Consider the following 25,447-nt stretch of genomic DNA (forward strand, 5'->3'; position numbering starts at 1 on the left):
CTATATAAATGTGATAGAGATTTGTAAAATAAGAACATACTGACTTTTAAGTTTACAAATATAGACAAGCGTGATTTATGCTCGGAACTATTCTGCAGCAGACAAAGTATGCCATTAATAGGAGATCTGGCTGGCACAAAACATAGTTTGCCATCAGGTTTATAACATTCCAAACATACCAGCGTTTAGAGAAAAATAAGAACAAACCCCCCTATAAAAGCCATAATATAAAGTGGTGCAGCTATAAAAATGAACATTATGCAGATATAATCCAAGACTTGGCACAGAGAGCAGGAAATGTTCTCTGCTGGAATTAAGCAACTGTAAACATGCACATACCGGTAGATCTCCGCATACTGTGGGTAGTAATCAATTTAGTAATCTTTGATATTGTAATTTTGTCTTTTCTGCAATTAAAATGAAGCTGTAAACAAATTCATTCTACACAGTTTTATTTTTCATAATAAGTAATAACTGGCAAGATCCCAGAGTTTGCAGCGCTACTGTTCCTTGGCTTCTTTATGCAGCATTTTCTGAATGACAGGAAGGAAGGAGGGCACCATGAAAGTACGTGACAATCCCTTCATTCCCCCATCACCAGCTAGACTGCAGCTTTTCCAAATGTATTATTATTATTATTTAGTAATTTATAGTGCCGACATCTTCCGCATTGCTGTACAGAGTATATTGTCTCGTCACTAACTGTCCCTCGGAGAAGCTCACAGTCTAATCCCTACCATAGTCATATGTCTATGTATGTATTGTGTAGTGTATGTATTGTAGTCTAGGGCCAATTTAGAGTGAAGTCAATTAACTTATCTGTATGTTTTTTGGGATGTGGGAGGAAACTGGAGTGCCCAGAGGAAACCCACGCAGACATGGGGAGAACATACAAACTCCTTTCAGATGTTGACCTTACATAATTACATAGTTATTTGGGTTGAAAAAAGACATACGTCCATCGTGTTCAATCTAAAAAGAGAAACTGAAAGTCAACCTAAAACTCAAAGGATGCTTTTCCTTTGGATACATCCAGGGCTTGGGTCTCATTCCTATACACACTATATGATTTGTGGTGAATCCCACAATCCCACATGCAGTCCTGCTGACATTACTTCAATTTATCAGAATGAAAAGCAGGTAATCTAAAAAAAAGTTTAGTTGTTATTTAGTTCAAATGTTGATGAATTTATTTTAACCACTTCTGTATTCTTGCTATGCATACCTACACCCCTGAAAACTTCACTTGCGGATTAGGGGAGTAGATATACACATCTGTTTGTTTACCTCCGCCACTGCCGATTGTGCGGATCCGCTCACCTCTGTCGTGATCCGCAGCATCAGCAAGATGCCATTGGTCATTCTCAAAAGTAAGAATACACAAACATTTCATCCTGTTTACTGTCATCTTGTTGATAACAATTTAAAAGAAATGCTAAATACATTAAAATAAATAAATAAAAAATCCCCATTACTTATTAACCATTTCTACAACCCCCCAAAAAACTGACAGCATTAACCTCCCTGGCGGTAAGCCCGAGCTGAGCTCGGGCTATGCCGCGCAGGAGGATTTCACAGGGTCTGTTGGGGCGATTCGCCCCATTCAAAGTGCTGTGCGCGCAGCCAGCACTTTGCTAGCCGCGCACACAGCTCGATCGCCGCTGCTCAGCGGCTTTTGCCCGCACGCAGCCGCGGAAAAGGCCCCCCCCCCCCCGCCAGAGCCCTGCGCTGCCCGGACCAATGAGTTCCGGGCAGCGCTATGGGCTGGATCGTCCATGACATCATGCCGATCGTCGCCATGGCGACAGGAAAAGCCAAACAGGGGAACGCGTTATATACGCACTCCCCTGTTTGCTATTGATGCCGGTGATGATCGCTCTAGAGGGCCACATGCGCCCTCTAGTGGTGTTTCATGTAGCTACCACTCTGGTAGCTTTACATGAAACAAAAAAAAATTTTAAAAGAAAAAAAAGGATTTTTGCCCATTTGTCAAAATAAATTAACCGCCAGGGAGGTTAAAAAAATACATACATAGTTACCTTAGAGTTTTTTTTCAATATGTATTTCATGAGGGTAGATTACTGTTATTTTTAACTAAGGGCTTGTAATTATTGTTATAGTATAAAGAAACACAAAACTGAAAAAAATACATCTTTATTTCCAAATGTCACCATACATTGTACTAGGGACAGCACTTAAAATGCTGTAATAACTAAGACAAATGCACAGATAAAAAGTGTGGGTTTTACCTACAGTAGTACATTTTATTTTAAAACTATAAAGGCTTAAAACTGAAAAATATTGATTTCTTTAATTCATTCTGATTATTCCCTTTAAGATACAAATAAAATAAAAAATGAGGTATAAATACTGTGATATTGATTACACTCTTGAGACTGTCACAACTTGAGAAAGGGACGACATGCTCCAACATATTGGTGATTTATGTGACAGTCTTATGCAAGATTTTGCAATAAAAAGAAAAGTACATATAAATGGTGCCAGCTACATTCTTTGCTACTATTGCTACAGTTTTCCTATTTGGTGAACTGGACAACCATGGCACATCCAACTATCTTTTAGGCGGTGTGCATCCTTCTCATTGCTTTATATAAAATAATTCTTAGCACACAGTAGTGCTTAAATAAAGCTTTATTTGTGGTGAAGAAAACAATATATAGATAATTTTAGTGTAATAAATGACAAAATAATTTGCGAATGAATAGGAGGGGCTTGATATATGAAAATTGCTGTGGTATTTAAAGGAAGTCTGAAGCCAATTTAAAAAAAAAACTCACCTAAGGAGAGGGATGGCTCTGGGTCTTGTACAGCCATCCCGTTCCTCCTATGGACCCCACTCTCCACCGCTGGCTCCCCCTTTAGCAGTCTTTGATGGATAGATCGGAGACTGCTGTCTTCCACCGTGGGAGGCTTTTGGCAGTCTTTGGGAGTGCGAGTGCACAGTATGGAGGAGCACTTGGGCTCCCAAAGACTGCCGAAGCCTCTCATAACGGAAGAGAGAACAGTCTCCTACCCACCGTAAAAAGACTGCTAACAGGCGAACCAGCAAAGGAACGCGGGGACCCTAGGAGGAACGGGAAGGTTCTATAGGACCCAGAGCCTTCCCTCTCCTTAGGTGAGTATCTATTTTTTTTAAATTGGCTTCAGACTTAAAGGGTAAGTAACCTGTGGTAGGGAAGTGGTTTTTAATACTGTAGATTTCCTGTAAGCTCCATTTTTTTTAATCAAATATAATGTCTAATCGATAAAATGTACATGTATTGCTTAACGTCAACTAAAGCTGCTAGCAAATAGTCCACAGTGAGGCCAAGATGCCAAAGCTGTGATCTTCACAGAAGGAACACGGACCTCATTCGTTTACAGCCAACAAAAACTTTCCAAATCACCGATATACGCACACATGCAAGATTCACAGCCGTGGCTAGCATGTGTAGTCTTGGTATGCAAGCCTAACCTTGGCTATTAGCTAGCTTTTAGAGAATTATGGTTTTGGATTATTACATATTTGACAAATATTGAATCAAAAAGTAGAAAACATCTACTGCAGGACACCAAATGTTAACCACTTAAGCCTAAGTGGACGAATATATTCGTCCAGCAGGAGCCACTTAGCGGCAATCTGGACGAAAAAATATTCGTCCAGCTGAGCTGCGGCGGGTGCGCGCTTGTAACTGTCGGGTGCATACTCATTTCACACCCCTATTACAGGGGATCGATTGCAGAAGGGGAATGAGTGTTACCCTGAGGCAACTGATCCCCTGTGAATGAATCAACATGCCTCCAATCATGAGGCATGTTGATTCACAAAAACGTAATGTGACAAAATGTAAAAAAATTTAATAAAATGATCAAGCACTTCCTGCTATTTTCCAGGAGAGTGCTTAACACCACTTAGTGGCCAAAAAGTAAAATTAAAGTAGGAAAAAAAAAACACATTACACATTTAATAAAGCTCCTCTGTAGCTAAAACAAAAAAAAAGAAAAGAAAATCTATTTAAAAAATGGAAAAAAAGACAAGCTTTTAAAAAAAATACATAAATAGTTACCTTAGGGACTAAACTTTTTTTAATATGCATGTTCTGAGGGTATATTACGGTTATCTTTTGCCTATATGGGCTTGTAATTAGTGAGGGACGCAAAACTGAAAAAATGCACCCTTATTACCAAATAAAATATTGGCACCATACATTGTGCTAGGGAAATACTTTAAACATTGCAATAACTGGGACAAATGGGCAAATAAAAAGTGTGGGTTTTATGCACTGTGGAACGTTTTATTTTAAAACTATAATGGCTGAAAACTGAGAAATAATGAATATTTTCCCTTTTTTTATTATTCACGTTAAAATGCAAAATGTACCACCCAAAGAAATCCTAATAGGTGCAAAAAAAACCCCAAAATATAGATTGTGATGTTGTGATAAGTAGTAATAAAGTTATTGGCAAATAAATGGAAGGAGTGCTGCTGGGAAAACTGTAAATTGTTCTGTCCTAGAGGTGAAAACGCCCGCAGACTGAAGTGGTTAAAAAGCAACATTTTGGCCTCAATTCACAAAGTATTACCGCATGTGTTTAAGCAAAAAAACTATTATTACTGAACATTTTGATAAATGTCAACTTTCAAAACTTTTACTTCAAGGAAAACTAAAATTACAGACTTGCAAGACAAATTACCGATTTGTGAGTTAAATAGCTCACAAATGTTAATTCACAAAGAATAGCGCATGTGGTAAAACAAGTGAGATGTACTGTATTTTATCTCTAGCATGGAGCTGCTGGTAAGATGAGAAACAACTATTATAGGGCCTCTTTCAGACGGGCAGCATTCAGGCAGTGAATTCACCGTCAGTCAGCTGCTCTTCTTGCTAGCACTTGGTACTGAACCACCCTCCCCCTCAAGTCACATCCAAGTGCAGATTCAGCCTTGCTCAGACGTGACGTCGCGGTCCTCTGTTGCCTATCAACACCACCATGTGTCAGCACTTGACACTCGTGGTGTTACAACCGCTGCAATTGGGCTGTATTTAAATTGCACCAAACTGCACTGGCGGGCGGCAGACTAAAATCAAATTATGTGATGGCAAGCATGCAGTTCAGTGGTCCGTCTAAAAGATGCTGAGAAACAGAGCAGAGAAAAGGTGAAAACTAATTAGACTGTTCTTAAAGCGGAATGAAACCCAGCATTTCTTCTATGCTCTAAAAAATTATATACAGCATATTGTATACAACCAGCATTTTTTTTTTTTACTAGAACAGCATTCAAAGGGTTACACACAAGACTTGAAAGTTCAGTGCATAAAAATCTGGACGCATCCGAAGTGGAGATAATGTTATCTTGTGTTTACTTAGTTGTATCAAGTGAGGAATGTGACATTCTCTGACTGTGCAGAAGCTCCTGGACACAGACACTCAAAGCATTTCTGCCTTCAATACATAATGAATAAAACCAGTTATGAATAAAATGCAAAGTCAACTCTCAAAGCAAAAAGCTGTACTTTTGTGAACTTGTAATTTCTAAATGAATAATAATACTTATGCACAAATGCAAATATGATAACTGTATGGCATATAAAAAGTAGGAAAACATGTTTTTATTGAATATTATGTCAGGGTTTTATACCGCTTTAAAGTGAACCTCCAGACTAAAAATCTAATCAGCAGCACTGAAAAGGCTTGGTGTTTCTTTAACAGTTTCACAGCATCTGAATTGTTTTTCTTACCAAAGCCTTAACAGCTTAATCTCCCCTCTCGGTTGCGCGCGATCGCGGCGGGACGCTTCATTTACTGCGACGTTGAATCTACGTCCAGTCAGAGCAGCAGCACCACCTGCCGGACGTAGATTGGTACTACGTCAGTCCCAATTAGGTTAATCCCTTCGGGACCGGCTGCCTACCCCCCCTTAAGGACCAGGCATTTTACATGCGGGGGGGGGGGGGGCGCACGTTTGGGGGGGGGTCAAGCAGCCGGATCCCTGCTAGGGCTTGCTGGGCTGTGTGTCCCCTGCCTCAGTTGTCCCCCTTTTGCCAGCAGCCTTTACTCACCTCCCAGCCTCCAGCATTGAGCAGCTGTAGACACCTCCGCTCTCGCTGGCTTCCCTGCTTGTATTGACACTAAGTGGGGGAACGGCGGGAAGGTGAGTGGATCCTCTTCTTTCCCCCCTACCACCGCAGCTCTGTAAGTGATCACTATGATCCGCCAGCGATCATAGTGATCACGTGATCAGCAGCCGTACGCGATGGCTGCTGATCACTGAGGTGAGAGGTCAGCTGTCATATGACAGCTTAATCTCCCCTCTCTGGTGCGCACGATCGCATCAGGACGGTTCGTTATAAGGGAACAATGCCTACATCCTCATATTGCTGACTAAAACCATTGTCTTTACTTGTTCTTAACACAAACATTATACCAGAAACTTTTGGTTTTCTGTATGTAAAAACAGATAATGACTATGGAAAGACATGCATATTTGTAACCATCCATAAATATCTCAGCGTGATTTTTGTCCATGTGAAAACTTCAGTTAAAGAGGACCTCCAGAGTTCAAATGCAAATCCGACAGCCAGCACGTAAAAGAAAGTTATATTTACCCGAGAAGTCTTGTCCTGTGATGCCAGCCGAAGTCCCTGCATCACCCGACTTCCGGCGCTGGAGGCGGGGTCAGGCGCTGGAAGTCGGGTGCTGCAGGGACTTCGGGACGGCATCACAGGACAAGACTTCTCGGGTAAATATAACTTTCTTTTACTTGCAGGCTGCCGGATTTTCATTTGGGCTCTGGAGGTCCTTTTAAGCTTTAAGCCTAATCTAAACGTAGCGATCCGGCGCCTCGATTAGCCGCCGGATCGCTTCTTCCGCATTCCCGCGCGTACCTGCCGCGTACCTGCCGCGTCCCCGCTCGCCCTCGCGTGCGTCGGATTCGATCCGCCCTCGTCCCCGCCGGCGCCGCTTATCTTCCGCTCGATTCCCTGCCATTGTCCCTTCGTGGGGAACGAGCAGGGAATCGGCGGTGGCGAGATCCGACCTGTCGGATCTTATCAATCGAGCCACATCAGCGGCTCAATTGATAAGCCGGATCGCTACGTGTAGACGTAGCTTTAAAGAGTAACTGTCGGGCATAAAATCTCATGCTGAGACAATGCACTTTCTATAGTGAAGGGCAGGCAAATCAGGCAGAGGATAGTAAGAGAGGAAATTACATCAGGATTAGCTTCAAAATATCCACAGTTAAGATGGGAAATGCTAAGAAGGATTTTCTCTTTTTTTTACTGAAGAAAAGTCACTAAAATCAAAATGTGGACAGTGCAATACATATGTTATGTAAGTAGAGCAAGTATTCATCTACTTATATATGTGTTGTTTTTTCTGAGATAGAATGGCTGACAGCTCCTCTTTAAAAACATTAGTGAATTGATTCACATCAAGCATTATAATGCATATGTTATCTGAAGGAATTTCTATTACCAGATAACAAAACTAATATGCAAGCAAATCCATCAAACCTCTAGTCTTATCTAAACTCTTCCATGATTTGTTTACATGTGCAGATTTCAAGGTTTGTAGGGGAAAGAAAAACCTATTTATCTAGAATACTTTAACTTTTTGCTGTTCTTGGCTTTGTTTGTCTGCTGCTAAACACTAATAGGCTACACTGCCACAACAACAGCAGTAATAAAGCTGTTCCTGGGTCTACAATCAAAGTGTATTTTTTGTTATCTTGTATATTCTGTATAGGATAATGTTGATTAATTTGCAAGTAAAATAATTTGCCATTCATAATTAAATTTCCGAACTGCCATTCTGTTTTTTTTTTTCCCATGACCGCCACAATTTCTGTTAGATCTATACATAGCAACAGTCTCAGGAATGCTTAAAAGGAACCCAAGGTCAGGTTTCCATGTTTATTTCCTTTTAAACAATACCAGTTACCTGGCAGTCCTGTTAATCTTTCTGGTCAAAAATTAATGTCTGAACCACACACGCAACAAACATTCTGTTAATCTTGTCACATTTTTGTCAAAAACATCTGATCTGCATACTTGTTCAGGGTCTATGGCTAAAGGTATTAGATGCAGTGGATCAGCAGGACTGCCAGGCAATCTGCATTGTTTAAAAATAAATAAATGTGTCAGTCTCCATATGTCTCTCACCTTGGGTTCCTTCTCAGACAGCTGGCTTTATCTACAGATCATTTATTATACTAGAAATAATTTACCCACTATCGGATTCATAGTTACTATACTATGATCACACCATGTAACTTATTTATACTGCTATTTTCACTTTATGACAACTTAAAGGATTTTTTTCTACAATATACAGACCATATATTTAGACCTCTAATGGCAGTGAGAGGCTAGGTTTTTATAATCCAGCAGTAACTGTAATTACTACAATCCTAACTACAATTCCTTTTCAAAGGCAGAAGAAAAAGTGTGATTCTGACACACCCTTAATCAAGCCCCACCCCTTCTTGCATAACAGAGTAATGGGAGAATACTGAATTCAACTTAAATCACAAATCTCAAGTGTATCTAACTGCAGAGGGAAAAAAGGAAAGAAAAATAAAACATTAATTAATTGAAGAATGAATAGCCCATTTCCTGTTGATCACGGCAGATGATTCACAATTAACACACACATTTTTAACACTTATTTAAAAGGTCATTTTAAAATAGCACATCTTTTCACATTTTCCCATAAATATGTATGTGAAAAGAAAAGGGGTATACAGTATTTGTAACTGACTCACAGGAATATTCCATTGTACAGTTTTACTTGTGCAATTTGCTCCAGTTCTCCAAGATGTGATTAACCCCTGTACTAGCAAAGATGTATTGTGACACTGAACATCAAACATTTTAGGATTCAATATGTTGACCCTAAGCTAGCATGGACATTCTGTAGGTGCTCTAGTTTTATTCCCACAATTCAACAAAACATCTGCAGGAAAATGATTATACCGCAAAAACTGAATCTAAAGTCAGGCAGGGACATTATATTCTGTGCTCAACTGAGGAAAAGGGAGCAATGTGAATTGACATTTGACATGATGAAAAACACGGGTTCATATAGTACGGATTCTTCTTAGAAGGTGGAACGCAGCGTGACCAAGCGTCAGTAGATGCAAAATGGCTGTATCTTGTCCCCTGTTTGTACCCGCCACCCACCTCCACACCCGCAGCTGCCACTGATGTTGCTACACTTAGCAATGTTGTGATGTAAGATGTCCCAAGACTGAGGTCATTGCCATTTAAATTGCACAGACATGGACTGATGGTGCATGTGCATTTTCTTATGAACAGAGTCTTCTTAGAACTTGCTTGTGTTAACTTTTGTTTTGCAAGAGCGTCATCGTGATCTTGCTATACTCCCATGTCTGTCCGATTTGCATTTTGAATTGTACCATCAACTATTACTCTGCATTTATGTAGTCATAGCAGTTTCAGCAACTTTAGAACTTTAACTTGGGTATCCCCTGACAAAAAAAAAGGTTTTGTGGTGAAACATACAGAGTTGTCTTTAGCTTACTTAGCTTAGTGGTCCCTAAGCAGGATCAGCATAGCTCATTATTTCTGTGGGATACTGACCTCATACACACAGTGTGGCCATCCCCCACAGTTGTACTCTAGAGACACCCTGCACTATTCACGTGTCACCCATTTTCTAGAAGATTTTAATAGACCAATAAAAGCTAGGCTTTAATTATCTTGTGTTTAGGACCTGAGGCAGCAGCCAGAAATATTAAGTGGGTCACCAAGATTACACAGTATACCCCACTCACATTCTTGGTCCTCAATAAAGTATGTTTACAATTTTCAATATAAAGCTTGATATCTTTAAATAGTTCTGAATATCCTACGTAATATGTTTTACAAATACGATACAATAAATAAATATGCTGATGGCATGATCATTTTACCTCCACTGCACCATAAAGGTACCCATACACTTATAGATTTGCAGTAGATTCAACCATCAGATAAGATTCCTGTCAGATGCCTGTCAGGTCAAATCTGCCAATAATCTACAGTATCTGTTGTGTGCCACACACAAGGGACAGATTTCCAATAGATTTCAGAATGAAATCTTATGAAAATTGATCGAAATGCAGTGTTGCACCATTTGATCCGATAAAACTCTGCAGGCTATCGATCGGCTGCCAGCAGCCGATAGACCTAGATTTTCCGTCCGGAAAAAAAATTTGATCAGATCGGTCGAATCAGCCATATGTTGATGGCAGAAACCGACCAGTGTGTGGGCCCCTTTAGGAAAAGTTGATGCTGTCTCCCTTACTAACAGCTTGCTAGACATAGGACTACACTTCCCATGATACTTGGCATTAAAAGTGAGCTGAAAATGCTGACTCTCAATGCCTGATGGCCATTTCTAGCTCTGCTGGCTGTCATGTGACAATAAGAGGAGTAATACACAGTGACTCCTGTTAGAGTGCTAAAACAGGAAAGTGCACCCATTTTTAGGATTTCTGCAACTTCTGAAGGAAAACACACCTAGTGAAAGGCAAGCAAAGATGCAGAAATATCTTCATTGCTTTTTACACAACTAGGGGTAAAACATGTCTTTAAATACTGTATTGCCCAACATTCTTCTAGCAAAAGTTAAGGGCCAAATTAACACTTTTAAAAATTGGCCCAAGTTTTAAATGTTAAAAAAAGAAAAAAAAAATCAATAATGCAAACTAACATCAAGTGTTAAGTGTTTTGACTGAATGACTAACATAAATGAGAGCGGTTAGTTTTACAATAGCACATCTTGAATGACGATCTAGTAACTCTTATAACTGTTACTTCCTACATGTACTATAATACGCCTACATGTACGCACCATCATATGTACCGCTCTCCAGCAATACTCCACTGTCTTCTAAAGCTTTGAACTGCTCCACAGTAATGAAATTATAGTCAACACCTGGGACTTCTCCGTCTCTTGGTGATCGCGTTGTACCTAAAGTGAAACAAACACTGTGAGTGTATAGACTCAAGACTGCTGAGCTAGGGTTACCAGACCAATGATCTAAAAAGATACATTTCAGAGGAAGAACTGGCCCCTGGAGATTTATGCAAAGTAGAGGCCAGAATTCAAATGCAAACACTTGTTTTGAAAAGAGTCCAAGAAATTTAAGAAAGCGCTTCACTATGAAACTAGGGCAATGAATTATGTAGGAAGCGGGAATGCAAAGAAGAGACAAATTTTGATAAGTCTGGGAGATATGACAAAGACTGAAGGGCAACATGATTTGTTTTTACTTAAGTGAACAAAGTACAACTTTGAAAACAGTGCTAAACTATAGTTTCATAATGACAATAAAACGAATTCAAGCTGCACACTTTTTTGTTTTTGTTTTTATTTAACAGTGTTACATATAGGCTTTATGAAAAGGTAATGCTCCTTAGTGCCATATTTAGGGTTCATGTTGCCTTAGGCATATATAAATAAAGAAATCACTTGAACAGACTCCAGAATGCCGTTACAACCCAATTATACTGAAGATTATACCTTATTCTGTGACATCTGGATGACTGACATATTTAACATACAGATCAAGAGCAACCCCAAAGCAGGCCCTAATTTAGACCAAGGGCCAGTTAACCGTTCTTGAGACTGCTGGGGGCCGAAATGGCTAAAAAGTTTAACACATTTGGTGATTGCCCATAGGTACATTAAATGTTTTATATTTTCTCAAATAAAACATGCCCATATGAAATAAAACTGTGTAAAAATATGGACAAGATCACAACAATTGGGTGGGGCTTAGATGAGGCATACTTAAAAGTACTAAAACAACCAAAAAACAATTCTAACTCTTACTAAACACCAATGTATTAATTAACCTCCACATATGACACGATGCAATGATCCCACATATAAAATGCAGTAATTATTCCCCCACTAATGACATGTGGCAATTATCCCCTACATGAAATGCAGTAATTATCCCCTACACAAAATGCACTAATTATCCCCCACATATGACATGCAGAAATTATCCCCTACATATAATGCAATATTTATCCCCCACATACAACATGAAGCAATTATCCCCACATGAAATGCAGTAATTATCCCCCACATATGACATTATTATGTATAGTACTTATAAAGCACCATCATATTAAGCAGCGCTGACATGCAGCAATTATCCCCCCACGTATGACAGCAAGTAACAAACACATGAAATGCAGTAATTATCCCCACACGACATGAAGCGATTACCCCCTGCATATGACATGCAGTAATTACCGTATTTTTGTTGCCGTATAAGAGGCTCCGTAATGTAAGACGCACCAAGGTTTAGAGGGCAAAAACAAGGGAATATATATATATATATATATATATATATATATATATATATATATATATATATAATTATATATACACACACACATACACTAAACCTGGTGCATCCATGTTCGAGCATCTTGTGCATGTTCTCCCCCGAATGGTGTCCTCCTGTGTTCACTGTGTGTCCTGCAGGTCTCCTCCTGTATCCCCTTGTGTTCTCCATGTCTCCTCCTGTGTTCCCCATCACCCCATGTGTTCTCTTGTGTCCCCCATATCTCCTCTTCTAACCTGCAGTGTGTCCACTGTCCCCCCGCATGCCGCCTCCCCTACCCCCCTTAGGTGTGTAGCAGCAGCTGCTTACCTAATCTGCCATGCCCCCGGGGATTGCAGACCTCAGTCTTCTCGTGCAGCTGGCTCTAGTGACGGGCTTTTAATGATGACACGATAATTAGAAACCCAGCACTAGAGGAAGCCGCAAGGAGAAGACGGAGGTCTGTAATTCCCGCAGGCATGGTGGATTAGGTAAACAAAAGTTGCCGCTACACACCCAATGGGGGGCAGGAGACACAAGGGGGAGATGGCTTGTGGAGGAGCGGGCACACACAGGCAGGGAATCCCTGACGTGGCAGCGGGTCTTATCGGTGGACGTTCATAAGTCTTGGAATCCCTGACTTTGCTGTAAAAGACGCAGGGACTTTTCCCCACTTTATTGGGGAGAAAAAGTGTGTCTTATACGGTGGAAAATACAGTACACGTCATAAAAAAAATTAAGTAATTACTCCCACATATAACATGCAGCACTTATCCAACACAAGACATGCGGTAATTATCCCACACACAACATGCAGTAATTATTCCACACGAGATGCAGCACTTATCACACACAAATGCCATGCAGTAATTTATTTATTGTATTTATAAAGCGCCAACATAGTAATTATCCTCCACATATGAAATGCAGCAATTACCCCCAATGAAATGCATCCAATTTAGCTAAAATGAATAAGTTATCGTGTGCAGTGGTGCAGCAGTTGGCTATACTCATGCTGCCTCTCCAGTCTGTCAGCTCCCAAATGCAGAGTAGTGCAGGGAGTGCTTTGATCAAACCCTTTGATAATTTACTGATCCAGACGCTGGATCTGGTCTCCTCTTCCAGCATGGAGGGGCATTGGATGCCTATATTACACTCTGGGTCCTGAATACATCAGGACCCAGAGGATGATCGAGCCCTGAAGGTGATGTCAGCATACATTGCCAGTCTGTGGTGGAAGAGGAGACCCGATACAGAGTCTGGATCAGGTAATTATCAAAGGCTTTAATCAAAGCCCTCCCTGTGCTACTCTGCATTTGAGGGCTGGTAGGGAAGGACTAGTACACAGCACCACAGAGAAATGGAAAAGGTACTGTGAGCTGAACTGCAATACTTAAGCACATCCATTTGGTGGGCCAGTCAAGAAGGGTCAGTGGGCCACATGTGGCCCATAGTTTGAGGACCAGTGCTCCAAGTCCTTCTCTAGCCAAGTTCTTGTACTCTGCTTCAGGCAGGCAATTGCTATCCTTTACATGGCAGCCTCCTACAAAAACCTGTTTAATGCTCATAGCTACTGCATTATTATTATTTATTATATTTATAAAGTGCCAACATATTACACAGTGCTGGACAATAAATAGGGATACATACATTGCAAACAAGGGATGACAGACAGAGAGGTAGCAAATGGTTATACAACATAGCACAGTGTTATATATGCAATCAGGGTATAAAATGCATTTTACAGAGACCCAGCAAATCAAGTCCGAGTTAGTCCATAAGAAGCTTGTCATTGCTGGGGTAGCAAGATTAAGAAGGACACACTGGGGGGGGGGGGGGGGGTTTGAACCCTGCCAAAGGCTTACAATCTAAAGGGTGAGGGGTGAGGGCATAAGGTAGGGCTGTGGAAAAAGTGCTTGACAGAGGGTTAGAGTGTGGTAGATGGGGAGTAGGCCATTTTAACCACTTAAGGACTGCAGTCATAAAACCCCTTAAAGCGGATCCGAGATGAAAAACTAACTATAGCAACTAACTTGTCTATGTATCTTATCTAAAGTTTAGATAGTTTACACAGCATAGCTATCTGCGAACAGCTTATATTGTGTATGATTATTTATTCCTGTGATACAATGAGAGCGGCCATGTTGTCTTGTCATTACACACAGGCTAAACTGATCTGCATCTCCACGCCTCAGCCTGTGCAAACTCCACGCCCCTCTCCTCCCCTCCCCACTCCCCACAGTGGAAAAGAGATCAAGACAGGGAAGAAGGAATAAGAAAAAAAGAGGCAAATAGAACAGAAGTGGGAAAGAGAAGGAAACTATGATGGAGAAATGAATAAGAGACATTGCAGCAGCTATCCAGCAACTAAGAGGTTACATTTGCTCTGTATAGATGACTGGCTGCTTCCCTCCTTCTTCTGCAGGGACATGATTTATAGCGTGGTCTGAGGGCTGGAGAGGTCATGAATCCGTGAAGTATCCGGAGTCTGCTATAGCCAGCCTGCATCTAGCTCTTTTGCTGGCTTTATTCCTGCAGTCCCTGCTCCATGGATTTATTGCCCGTCCACATCTAACTCTGCCGATCAGCGCAGAGACCCCAAGTAATGTGCGAGGCAAGTGAGCAGTGCCCTGTCACAGCGTTGTATACTTTACACACAGAAAGCACACAGGAAGCTCCTGTGTGTGAAGTATACAGAGCTGTGACAGGGAACTGCTGCTCGCTTCGCTCATTACAGAGTCTGAGCTGCAGATTAGCATATTGCAGGGCTGGCTGGTTACGCCTCCTCCTCCTCCTCCTGCAGAAGCTTCCTCCTCTCCTGGCTGCGTTCCCATGAGGTAATGCAGGATGGGACTGACCGCTGCGGCGTTCAGAGATGTTGGGGGAGGGGATACATTCATTTTGGTGACAATTAGGTATTAAATAAATTTAATAAAATATTTTTGGGGGATGAATGCCTATAAAGTATATGTCAGGGACTGAATTCTAAAGGCATCAATATTTGGTCTCGGATCCACTTTAAGGACCAGAGCCTTTTTTTCCATTCAGACCACTGCAGCTTTAATGGTTTATTGCTCGGTCATACAACCTACCATCTAAATGAATTTTACCTCCTTTTCTTGTCACGAATACAGCTTTCTTTTGGTGCTATTTGATTGCTGCTGCGATTTTTACTTTTTATTATATTCATCAAAAAAGACATGAATTTTGTCAAAAAAATGACTTCTTTTTACTTTCTGTGCTGACATTTTTCAAATAAAGTAAAATTTCCTATACATTGGAGCGCAAAATTTATTCTGCTACATGTCTTTGATAAAAAAAAAACCCCATTCAGTGTATATTTATTGGATTGGGTAAAAGTTATAGCGTTTACAAACTATGGTGCCAAAAGTGAATTTTCCCATTTTGAAGCATCTCTGACTTTTCTGAGCACCTGTCATGTTTCATGAGGTGCTAAAATTCCAGGATACCCCCCAAATGACCCCATTTTGGAAAGAAGACATCCCAAAGTATTCACTGAGAGGCATGGTGAGTTCATAGAAGATTTTATTTTTTGTCACAAGTTAGCAGAAAATGACACTTTGTGACAAAAAAAAAAAAAGGAAAAAAAAAGTTTCCATTTCTTCTAACTTGCGACAAAAAAAATGAAATCTGCCACGGACTCACTATGCTCCTCTCTGGATACCTTGAAGTGTCTACTTTCCAAAATGGGGTCATTTGTGGGGTGTGTTTACTGTCCTTGCATTTTGGGGGGTGCTAAATTGTAAGCACCCCTGTAAAGCCTAAAGGTGCTCATTGGACTTAGGGCCCCTTAGCGCAGTTAGGCTGCAAAAAAGTGCCACACATGTGGTATTGCCGTACTCAGGAGAATTAGTATAATGTGTTTTGGGGTGTATTTTTACACATACCCATGCTGGGTGGGAGAAATATCTCTGTAAATGACAATTTTCTGATTTTTTTTTTTTACACACAATTGTCCAGACAGAGATATTTCTCCCGCTCAGCATGGGTATGTGTAAAAATACACCTCAAAACACATTATACTATTTCTCCTGAGTACGGCGATACCACGTGTGGCACTTTTTTGCACCCTAACTGCACTAATGGGCCCAAAGTCCAATGAGTACCTTTAGGATTTCACAGGTTATTTTGCAACATTTGGTTTCAAGACTACTCCTCACGGTTTAGGGCCCCTAAAATGCCAGGTCAGTATAGGAACCCCACAAATGACCCCATTTTAGTAAGAAGACACCCCAAGGTATTCCGTTAGGAGTATGGTGAGTTCATAGAAGATTTTATTTTTTGTCACAAGTAAGCGGAAATTGATTTTAATTGTTTTTTTTTCACAAAGTGTCATTTTCCGCTAACTTGTGACAAAAAATAAAATCTTCTATGAACTCGTCATACACCTAACAGAATACCTTGGGGTGTCTTCTTTCTAAAATAGGGTCACTTGTGGGGTTCCTATACTGCCCTGGCATTTTAGGGGCCTTAAACCGTGAGGAGTAGTCTTGAACCCAAATGTCGCAAAATGACCTGTGAAATCCTAAAGGTACTCATTGGACTTTGGGCCCTTTAGCGCAGTTAGGTTGCAAAAAAGTGCCACACATGTAGTACTGCCGTGCTCAGAAGAAGTAGTATAATGTGTTTTGTGGTGTATTTTTACATATACCCATGCTGGGTGGGAGAAATATCTCTATAAATGACATATATTAGATTTTTTTACACACAATTGTCCATTTACAGAGAGATTTCCCCCACCCAGCATGGGTATGTGTAAAAATACACCCCAAAACACATTATACTACTTCTCCTGAGTACGGCGATACAACATGTGTGACACTTTTTTTGCAGCCTAGGTGCGCTAAGGGGCCCAACGTCCTATTCACAGGTCATTTTGAGGCATTTGTTTTCTAGACTACTCCTCACGGTTTAGGGCTCCTAAAATGCCAGGGCAGTATAGGAACGCCACAAGTGACCCCATTTTAGAAAGAAGACACCCCAAGGTATTCCATTAGGTGTATGGTGAGTTCATAGAAGATCTTATTTTTTGTCACAAATTAGTGAAAAATGAAACTTTGTGAAAAAAACAATAAAAATCAATTTCCGCTATCTTTTGACAAAAAATAAAATCTTCTATGAACGCTTCATACACCTAACAGAATACCTTGGGGTGTCTTTTTTCTAAAAAGGGGTCACTTGTGGAATTCCTATTCTGCCCTGGCATTTTACCGGCCCAAAACCGTGAGTAGTCTGGAAACCAAATGTCTCAAAATGACTGTTCAGGGGTATAAGCATCTGCAAATTTTGATGGCAGGTGGTCTATGAGGGGGCGAATTTTGTGGAACCGGTCATAAGCAGGGTGGCCTCTTACATACAAAAAAACAAACCTGATTAAAGATACTAAACAAAGGTATACCCTAGTAGAAAAGTATATAAAACTTAGCTTTTATTAAGATCGCATTAAAACGTTATCATATTTTCATATTTGCTAGCTATTTTGTTAACTGTGAACAAAGTGGACTGGAGGAAACAAGGTTCTGGGTCAGAAGACCATCCTCCTAGTTCACACTAGTAATCATTATGAACCCTACACCAAACTCGGCATGTTTCATTTCCTAAATTGGAAACTTCGTCAGGAGTGAATATACCCTAGTGATAGAGTGATAAACTGCTACACACAATAAATACAATATACATTTCACATATTTACAAAAGTTAGCAAAGTAGCAGAGTAACGGCCACCTAAACCGGCAGCCTGCTGAAGAATGAATGTCCACACTCTCCTTTTATAGTGTGGTCAGGACCCCTAGGAATGCTGGGTAGGGCGGAGACAAGTTACGCCCATCTTCCTAATCAGGAAGTTATGTCTCATTGGTCTATACGAATATCTATCAAAATAATTGACCAATAGAGATAGAGGACTATTAAAACCAGTACAGTCCCAAAGGTGTTCTATTAATCCCTGTACATAGCTCAAAAACCCCTTTCTCCGACTTATAAGAAGTCTCAATCCCATACTTAATGTAGCAAAGGAAACCAACGCTTACAAAGTGAAGAAAAACGTATCTCCGTATTTCCAGATCTCTCATTGGTGGTTGAGTGTGTTGGGGGCGGGTTTAGACGTCATCGAGAGTGAGATGACTGTCACCTCCGACAGCCAATCAGTGGCTCAAAAATTCCCCGTCTACGGCGTGTATGTTAACCACGCTAGGGGAGGCGGGGAGCATGAGAGAGCGTCACTTCCGTAATCTGCGGTGTGACGGAGGTGTATGGAAGGTTTCTATGGTAACATGTCACATGGGCGGTGGAAGGCCATGCATATATTAAAGGGAAGCACATCATTGGTTCACGCGCTCCAGCCCTCTGGTTGCCTAGGAGACGCGTGAATCGTATTGGTTCAGAATAGCCGGCATGTATTATAGCCTCTAGCGCATCCTAGGGGATCCATGAATAGTGTCAAATAGATATAGATACAGTTACACTACATGCCACGCCGTGCATTACGCATCATAAACGGGGGAATATTTATGTACAGGGGGTAAGTACACACAAAAGGAGTTAGGCAGTAACAGCCTCGCAAAGGGCTGTAAAAGCAAACAGCACATCAAACATCAGGAATACATGTAGGTCCTCATATTTATAACCTTCTTAACAATGGGACCACAAGATAATATATTAGGAGGTTATTTGTGGAGAGGCTCATAATGGAGAGGGGATAATATACAGGGGCTGGATGGACATACGAGAAGAATAGGGGACACCTGTTAGAGATACATAAATCTGCCAAGTCCTGAACAGCTAGATAAAAGAGGCAAAAGTGAAACCCTCATTCAGTCCGTTAGGGCTGAGGGTTTCTAATCTATAGATCCATCTAGCCTCTTGCTGTTTAAATTTTTGGTCCAGATTGCCACTTCTAGGGCCCATTCTCCATTTTTGTATGACCCAGAAATGTAGGCAGGTTGGATCACTTTTATGTTTTTCTTGCCAGTGTCTAGAGACGGAGGTATTCCGCTTGTGGGAAATGTCACCCAGATGTTCCAGAATTCTTTCTTTAACAGGCCTTGTTGTTTCACCTATATACAGAAGGAAACATGGACATTGTATTGCATACACAACGCCCTCTGTGTTACAGTTAAAGAAATCAAGAAGGTCATAAGTACGACCATCTTTTGGGGACTTAAAGCTCTTACACTTACGCACATTGACACATGCCTTACATCTCCCGCAGCTAAACATCCCATTTAGGGGGCCACTCAGCCAAGTTTTTTTCACTGTACCACTCCGGCCAGTATTGGCTGGTAGGAAGGAATGCATTAGATTGTCCCCCAAATTTTTACCCCGCCTGTATGTTATTAGGGGCGATTGTGGAAGATATTCTTTTAATTGTGGGTCCAACTTCAGGATGGACCAATGTCTCCCCAGAATTCGTTTCACATTGTGAGACTGGCTATTGTAAGTACTTATCAGTGAGTGAAAAACATCCCGATGTCATTTGAATTCAACTGTGCAACAAAGTCCACAAATAAGGACCTGGGGCCGTCCCACAGAATGAAGATATCATCTATGAAACGGCCCCAGAAAAGGACATGAGAGGTATAGAAGATCAGATCCTCACCGAAAACCAGTTGGTCCTCCCACCACCCCAGAAACAAGTTTGCATATGAGGGGGCACATGCCGTCCCCATAGCGCATCCCCTCCTCTGCAGGTAGTATTTGTTCTGGAATAAAAAATAGTTGTGAGTTAAGATAAATTCCAGTAATTCCAAAATTAGAGAGGAATGTTCTTTAAGGTGGATACTTCTGGATCTAAGGAAAAAATTAGTGGCATTAAGTCCCAGTCTATGATCGATGTTATTATACAAAGACTCCACATCCAGGCTAGCCAGCAAAGTATTCTCCCCAATATTCACATCATTTATTTTATTTAAAAGATCCATAGTGTCTCTAAGGTACGATGGGAGGCTTTCCACAAAGGGCCTCAAGAAAGAGTCCACATATCTGCTAATCTGTTCGGTGAGGCAGTTATTCCCTGATACAATGGGTCGGCCTGGTGGTGTATGTAGGTGTTTATGGACTTTAGGAAGTGCGTAGAAAGTAGCGATAGTTGGGGATTTTGTTAAAATACAATCATAATCTTTTTTATCAAGAATTTTCTTACTTCGTGCATCCATAAGTAATCCTTCAAGTTCTCTATAGAAAATCTGTGTAGGATTCCCCTCCAACTTTCTATATTGATTTTCATCCATGAGTATGTTTTAGCACATTTTAATATATGCTGCTCGTGTCATCAATACCACATTTCCACCCTTATCCGATATTTTAATAATAAGCTCCTCATTGGTCATCAGGTTATCTAGAGCTAGCTGTTCATTTTTACTAAGGTTACGAGTAGTGTGATGTCTCATTTTAACCAAATCCTCCAGGTCTCTTGTTACAGTGTCAACAAAAGTTTGTATAGTGGGGTATCCACCAATGCTAGGGCAGAATTTGCTTTTATTTGTTAAATTGCTTTTCGGTGCCCCTAATTGGATTTCCCCTGTTCGATTCTCGTCCAGGAGCTCATTTAGAATAGTAAGTGCATTGGTGTCCCTTTCTTCATCCCTCTTTGCCTGCATTGTTGGAGAATGCATGTATTTGTAAACAGCCACTGGTTTTAATAGTCCTCTATCTCTATTGGTCAATTATTTTGATAGATATTCGTATAGACCAATGAGACATAACTTCCTGATTAGGAAGATGGGCGTAACTTGTCTCTGCCCTACCCAGCATTCCTAGGGGTCCTGACCACACTATAAAAGGAGAGTGTGGACATTCATTCTTCAGCAGGCTGCCGGTTTAGGTGGCCGTTACTCTGCTACTTTGCTAACTTTTGTAAATATGTGAAATGTATATTGTATTTATTGTGTGTAGCACTTTATCACTCTATCACTAGGGTATATTCACTCCTGACGAAGTTTCCAATTTAGGAAATGAAACATGTCGAGTTTGGTGTAGGGTTCATAATGATTACTAGTGTGAACTAGGAGGATGGTCTTCTGACCCAGAACCTTGTTTCCTCCAGTCCACTTTGTTCACAGTTAACAAAATAGCTAGCAAATATGAAAATATGATAACGTTTTAATGCGATCTTAATAAAAGCTAAGTTTTATATACTTTTCTACTAGGGTATACCTTTGTTTAGTGGCCTCTTACATGACAGGTTGTATTGGGCCTGATCTGATGGATAGGAGTGCTAGGGGGGTGACAGGAGGTGATTGATGGGTGTCTCAGGGGGTGGTTAGAGGGGAAAATAGATGCAATCAATGCACTGGGGAGGTGATCAGAAGGAAGTCTGAGGGGGATCTGAGGGTTTGGTCGAGTGATCAGGAGCCCACACGGGGCAAATTAGGGCCTGATTTGATGGGTAGGTGTGTTAGGGGGTGACAGGTGGTGACAGGAGGTGAGTGATGGGTGTCTCAAGGTGTGATTAGTGGGGGGAATAGATGCAAGCAATGCACTGGCGAGGTGATCAGGGCTGGGGTCTGAGGGCGTTCTGAGGGTGTGGGCGGGTGATTGGGTGCCCGCAAGGGGCAGATTAGGGTCTAATCTAATGGGCAACAGTGACAGGTGGTGATAGGGGGTGATTGATGGGTAATTAGTGGGTGTTTAGAGGAGAGAACAGATGTAAACAGTGCACTTGGGAGGTGATCTGACGTAGGGTCTGCAGGCGATCTAATGGTGTGGGTGGGTGATCAGATTGCCCGCAAGGGGCAGGTTAGGGGCTGATTGATGGGTGGCAGTGACAGGGGTGATTGATGGGTGGCAGTGACGGGGTGATTGACAGGTGATCAGTGGGTTATTACAGGGAAGAACAGATGTAAATAATGCACTGGCGAATTGATAAGGGGGGGGGGTCTGAGGGAAATCTGAGCGTGTGGGCGGGTGATTGGGTGCCCGCAAGGGGCAGATTAGGGTCTAATCTAATGGGTAACAGTGACAGGTGGTGATAGGGGGTGATTGATGGGTAATTAGTGGGTGTTTAGAGGAGAGAACAGATGTAAACAGTGCACTTGGGAGGTGATCTGACGTCAGGTCTGCAGGCGATCTAATGGTGTGGGTGGGTGATCAGATTGCCCGTAAGGGGTAGGTTAGGGGCTGATTGATGGGTGGCAGTGACAGGGGGTGATTGATGGGTGATTGACAGGTGATTGACAGATGATCAGGGGGGATAGATGCATACAGTAAACAGGGGGGGGGGTCTGGGGAGAATCTGAGGGGTGGGGGTGATCAGGAGTCCCCAGAGGGCAGCTTAGGGACTAAAAAAAAAAAAAAACCTTGACAGATAGTGACAGGGAGTGATTGATGGGTGATTAGGGGGGTGTTTGGGTGCAAACAGTGGTCTGGGGCGTGGGCAGGGGGGGGGGGGTCTGAGGGGTGCTGTGGGCGATCAGGGGGCAGGGGGGGCAGATCAGTGTGTTTGGGTGCAGACTAGGGTGGCTGCAGCCTGCCCTGGTGGTCCCTCGGACACTGCGACCACCAGGGCAGGAGGCAGACTGTATAATACACTTTGTAAACATTACAAAGCGTATTATACGCTTCCTATGCAGCGATCGTCGGGTTAACAACCCGCCTGCGCTTCCGATTGGCTGGCGGGTTGATGTCGCGGGTGGGCGGAGCCTATTGCCGGCGGATGCGCGCGCATCCCAGCGCACGATCCCCGGCAAAACAGTGCCCCAGGACCCGACGCCATTCTGCGTTACGTGGTCTTGGGGCTGCCACTTTGCCGCCGCCGCCAATATGCAGTAGGCGGTCGGCAAGTGGTTAAAGAGATGTGTTTTGAGGGCTGGCTTGCTTGAAGATGTTGAAGGAAGGAGCGAGTCTGAGGGGGAGTGGAAGGGAGTTCCATTGGGTGGGGGCAGGTGCATTAGCTAAGATACATACATTCGTCTAATTTTTTCATAATTAATACTTTGCCTTTCGAAATAAGTAATTTCCAAAACTGACTAGATTTGAAATTGTACTTATTTACAATGAGACTGCAGATTTCAGGCTTGCAAAGTATGAACAGCCTAGAAATCTCTCACCTTGCTGTTTACATTACTCACTACACAGTAGGAGCCTATTACTCATTTTCCACAGCTGGACTAATCCATGGAATGGCAGCAGCCATGGGCATGTTAATAAAAACAAGGCTTGCATTAATCTCTGCAATGTATAAAGCTGAACTGAAAAGACTGCCTTTTTCTCAGTAACAGTGACCTGCCACTTTAAAAGTACCCACTGAAAAAGCTTTTCACTGGTCACTTCCCATCATATCATCATATTTAACCAGGTATTCCTGAGGTCTCTTCAGCAAGTCATACATAACATAACTATCGCGAATCTGCATGCATTTCCTGCATGCAGATTCGCACAGCCAATACAAGTGGATGGGCCTGTTTCCACTTGTCAGTTTTCCTGAGCGTTTTTCTGTGCAGGATTTTTCTGCACGGCAGAGCCCTCAGAATTCGCCTGCGTGTGGAATGCATGCGAATCGCCGCTAATGTATTTAGTAGGGAAATCGCCTGCGGCTTTGGTCTGCGAATTTTCTCGCATGGAAATCAATGGAAAAGCACACCAGCACTGCCATGGTTAAATTCGCATACAGCGTCATCCATGCGAATTTTCATGCGAATTCGCACGAAAATTCGCATTCATCCGCATGCAAATTTTTACCGCGGCGATTCGCACCGCACAAGTGGAAACGGGCACTCAGTGTTTCACCTCTGTGTATTAAAAACACCAACTGGCTGGTGATAGAAACAGGAGAAATGGAGAAAAAAACACCGGGCTGTGGAGTTGGAGTCATTTTTGGGTAGCTGGAGTCAGAGTCATAAAAAAATTTACAAACTTGGACTCCTAATCAGAAAAAAGTCTGATAAAATGTTCTATTTCTCAAACAATATCATAAATAACTTGTATATACGGTAACAGCAGTGCATAGTCCACAAAAGTAAAAAAAAAAAAATCAACCAATCAAAAAACAGTTACTGCTGCAATAGAGCAGTCACCTTAGTTTTAAAATCAGATCCGATAGTGTCCACAGGAATCTTTTATAAATAATATCTCTCCTGTAAGAATAACGCTTAATGAGTAGTCGTGTCAATTAATTTAATAGGTTTTTGAATTTGGGGTTGGTGACTACAAATTAAGTCATACAGTGGTACTATAATCTGTACCACTCTCTGCATAGCTCTTAATCAACTGAGAATGTTGTGTACATTAAGGTGCGTACACACGCACTACGGCCGCCAACGAAGGGCCCGTCAGACCCTCCCGCTGGGCGCTACTGTCGCCTGAAAGTCCGCCCAGCGGGAGGGTCTGACGGACCCGTCGTTGGCGGCCGTAGTGCGTGTGTACGCACCTTTACATGCCAAGATGTATACATGATTCAGATCATACATGAAGAATGTGTAATAGAGGAAGAATCCCATCATTCTCCTACAAAGTACCTGCACATCACTCCTAGATGCTGAGAGCCTGCCCTGGCATTTTACCGGCCCAAAACCGTGAGTAGTCTGGAAACCAAATGTCTCAAAATGACTGTTCAGGGGTATAAGCATCTGCAAATTTTGATGGCAGGTGGTCTATGAGGGGGCGAATTTTGTGGAACCGGTCATAAGCAGGGTGGCCTCTTACATACAAAAAAACAAACCTGATTAAAGATACTAAACAAAGGTATACCCTAGTAGAAAAGTATATAAAACTTAGCTTTTATTAAGATCGCATTAAAACGTTATCATATTTTCATATTTGCTAGCTATTTTGTTAACTGTGAACAAAGTGGACTGGAGGAAACAAGCTCAAAAGGGCTGTGGAGTTGGAGTCATTTTTGGGTAGCTGGAGTCAGAGTCATAAAAAAATTTACAAACTTGGACTCCTAATCAGAAAAAAGTCTGATAAAATGTTCTATTTCTCAAACAATATCATAAATAACTTGTATATACGGTAACAGCAGTGCATAGTCCACAAAAGTAAAAAAAAAAAAATCAACCAATCAAAAAACAGTTACTGCTGCAATAGAGCAGTCACCTTAGTTTTAAAATCAGATCCGATAGTGTCCACAGGAATCTTTTA

General features: G+C 41.7%; 1 protein-coding gene across 5 annotated transcripts in view; it reads right to left on the bottom strand.

Moving 5' to 3' along the window:
• Positions 1–25,447, bottom strand: part of MAGI3 (membrane associated guanylate kinase, WW and PDZ domain containing 3) — a 506,679-nt gene that overhangs the window by 210,369 nt on the left and 270,863 nt on the right. For 4 of the 5 annotated variants that reach the window (XM_068269717.1, XM_068269716.1, XM_068269721.1 and 1 more), the window contains exon 3: positions 10,861–10,980. The exons of the other annotated variant lie outside the window; for it this stretch is intronic. In XM_068269717.1, the coding sequence (XP_068125818.1) occupies positions 10,861–10,980 (120 nt within the window). The remainder of the gene's footprint in view (positions 1–10,860; positions 10,981–25,447) is intronic. 5 annotated transcript variants of the gene reach the window in all.

This window comes from Hyperolius riggenbachi, chromosome 2 (assembly GCF_040937935.1).
Source record: "Hyperolius riggenbachi isolate aHypRig1 chromosome 2, aHypRig1.pri, whole genome shotgun sequence".
Lineage (NCBI taxonomy): Eukaryota > Metazoa > Chordata > Amphibia > Anura > Hyperoliidae > Hyperolius > Hyperolius riggenbachi.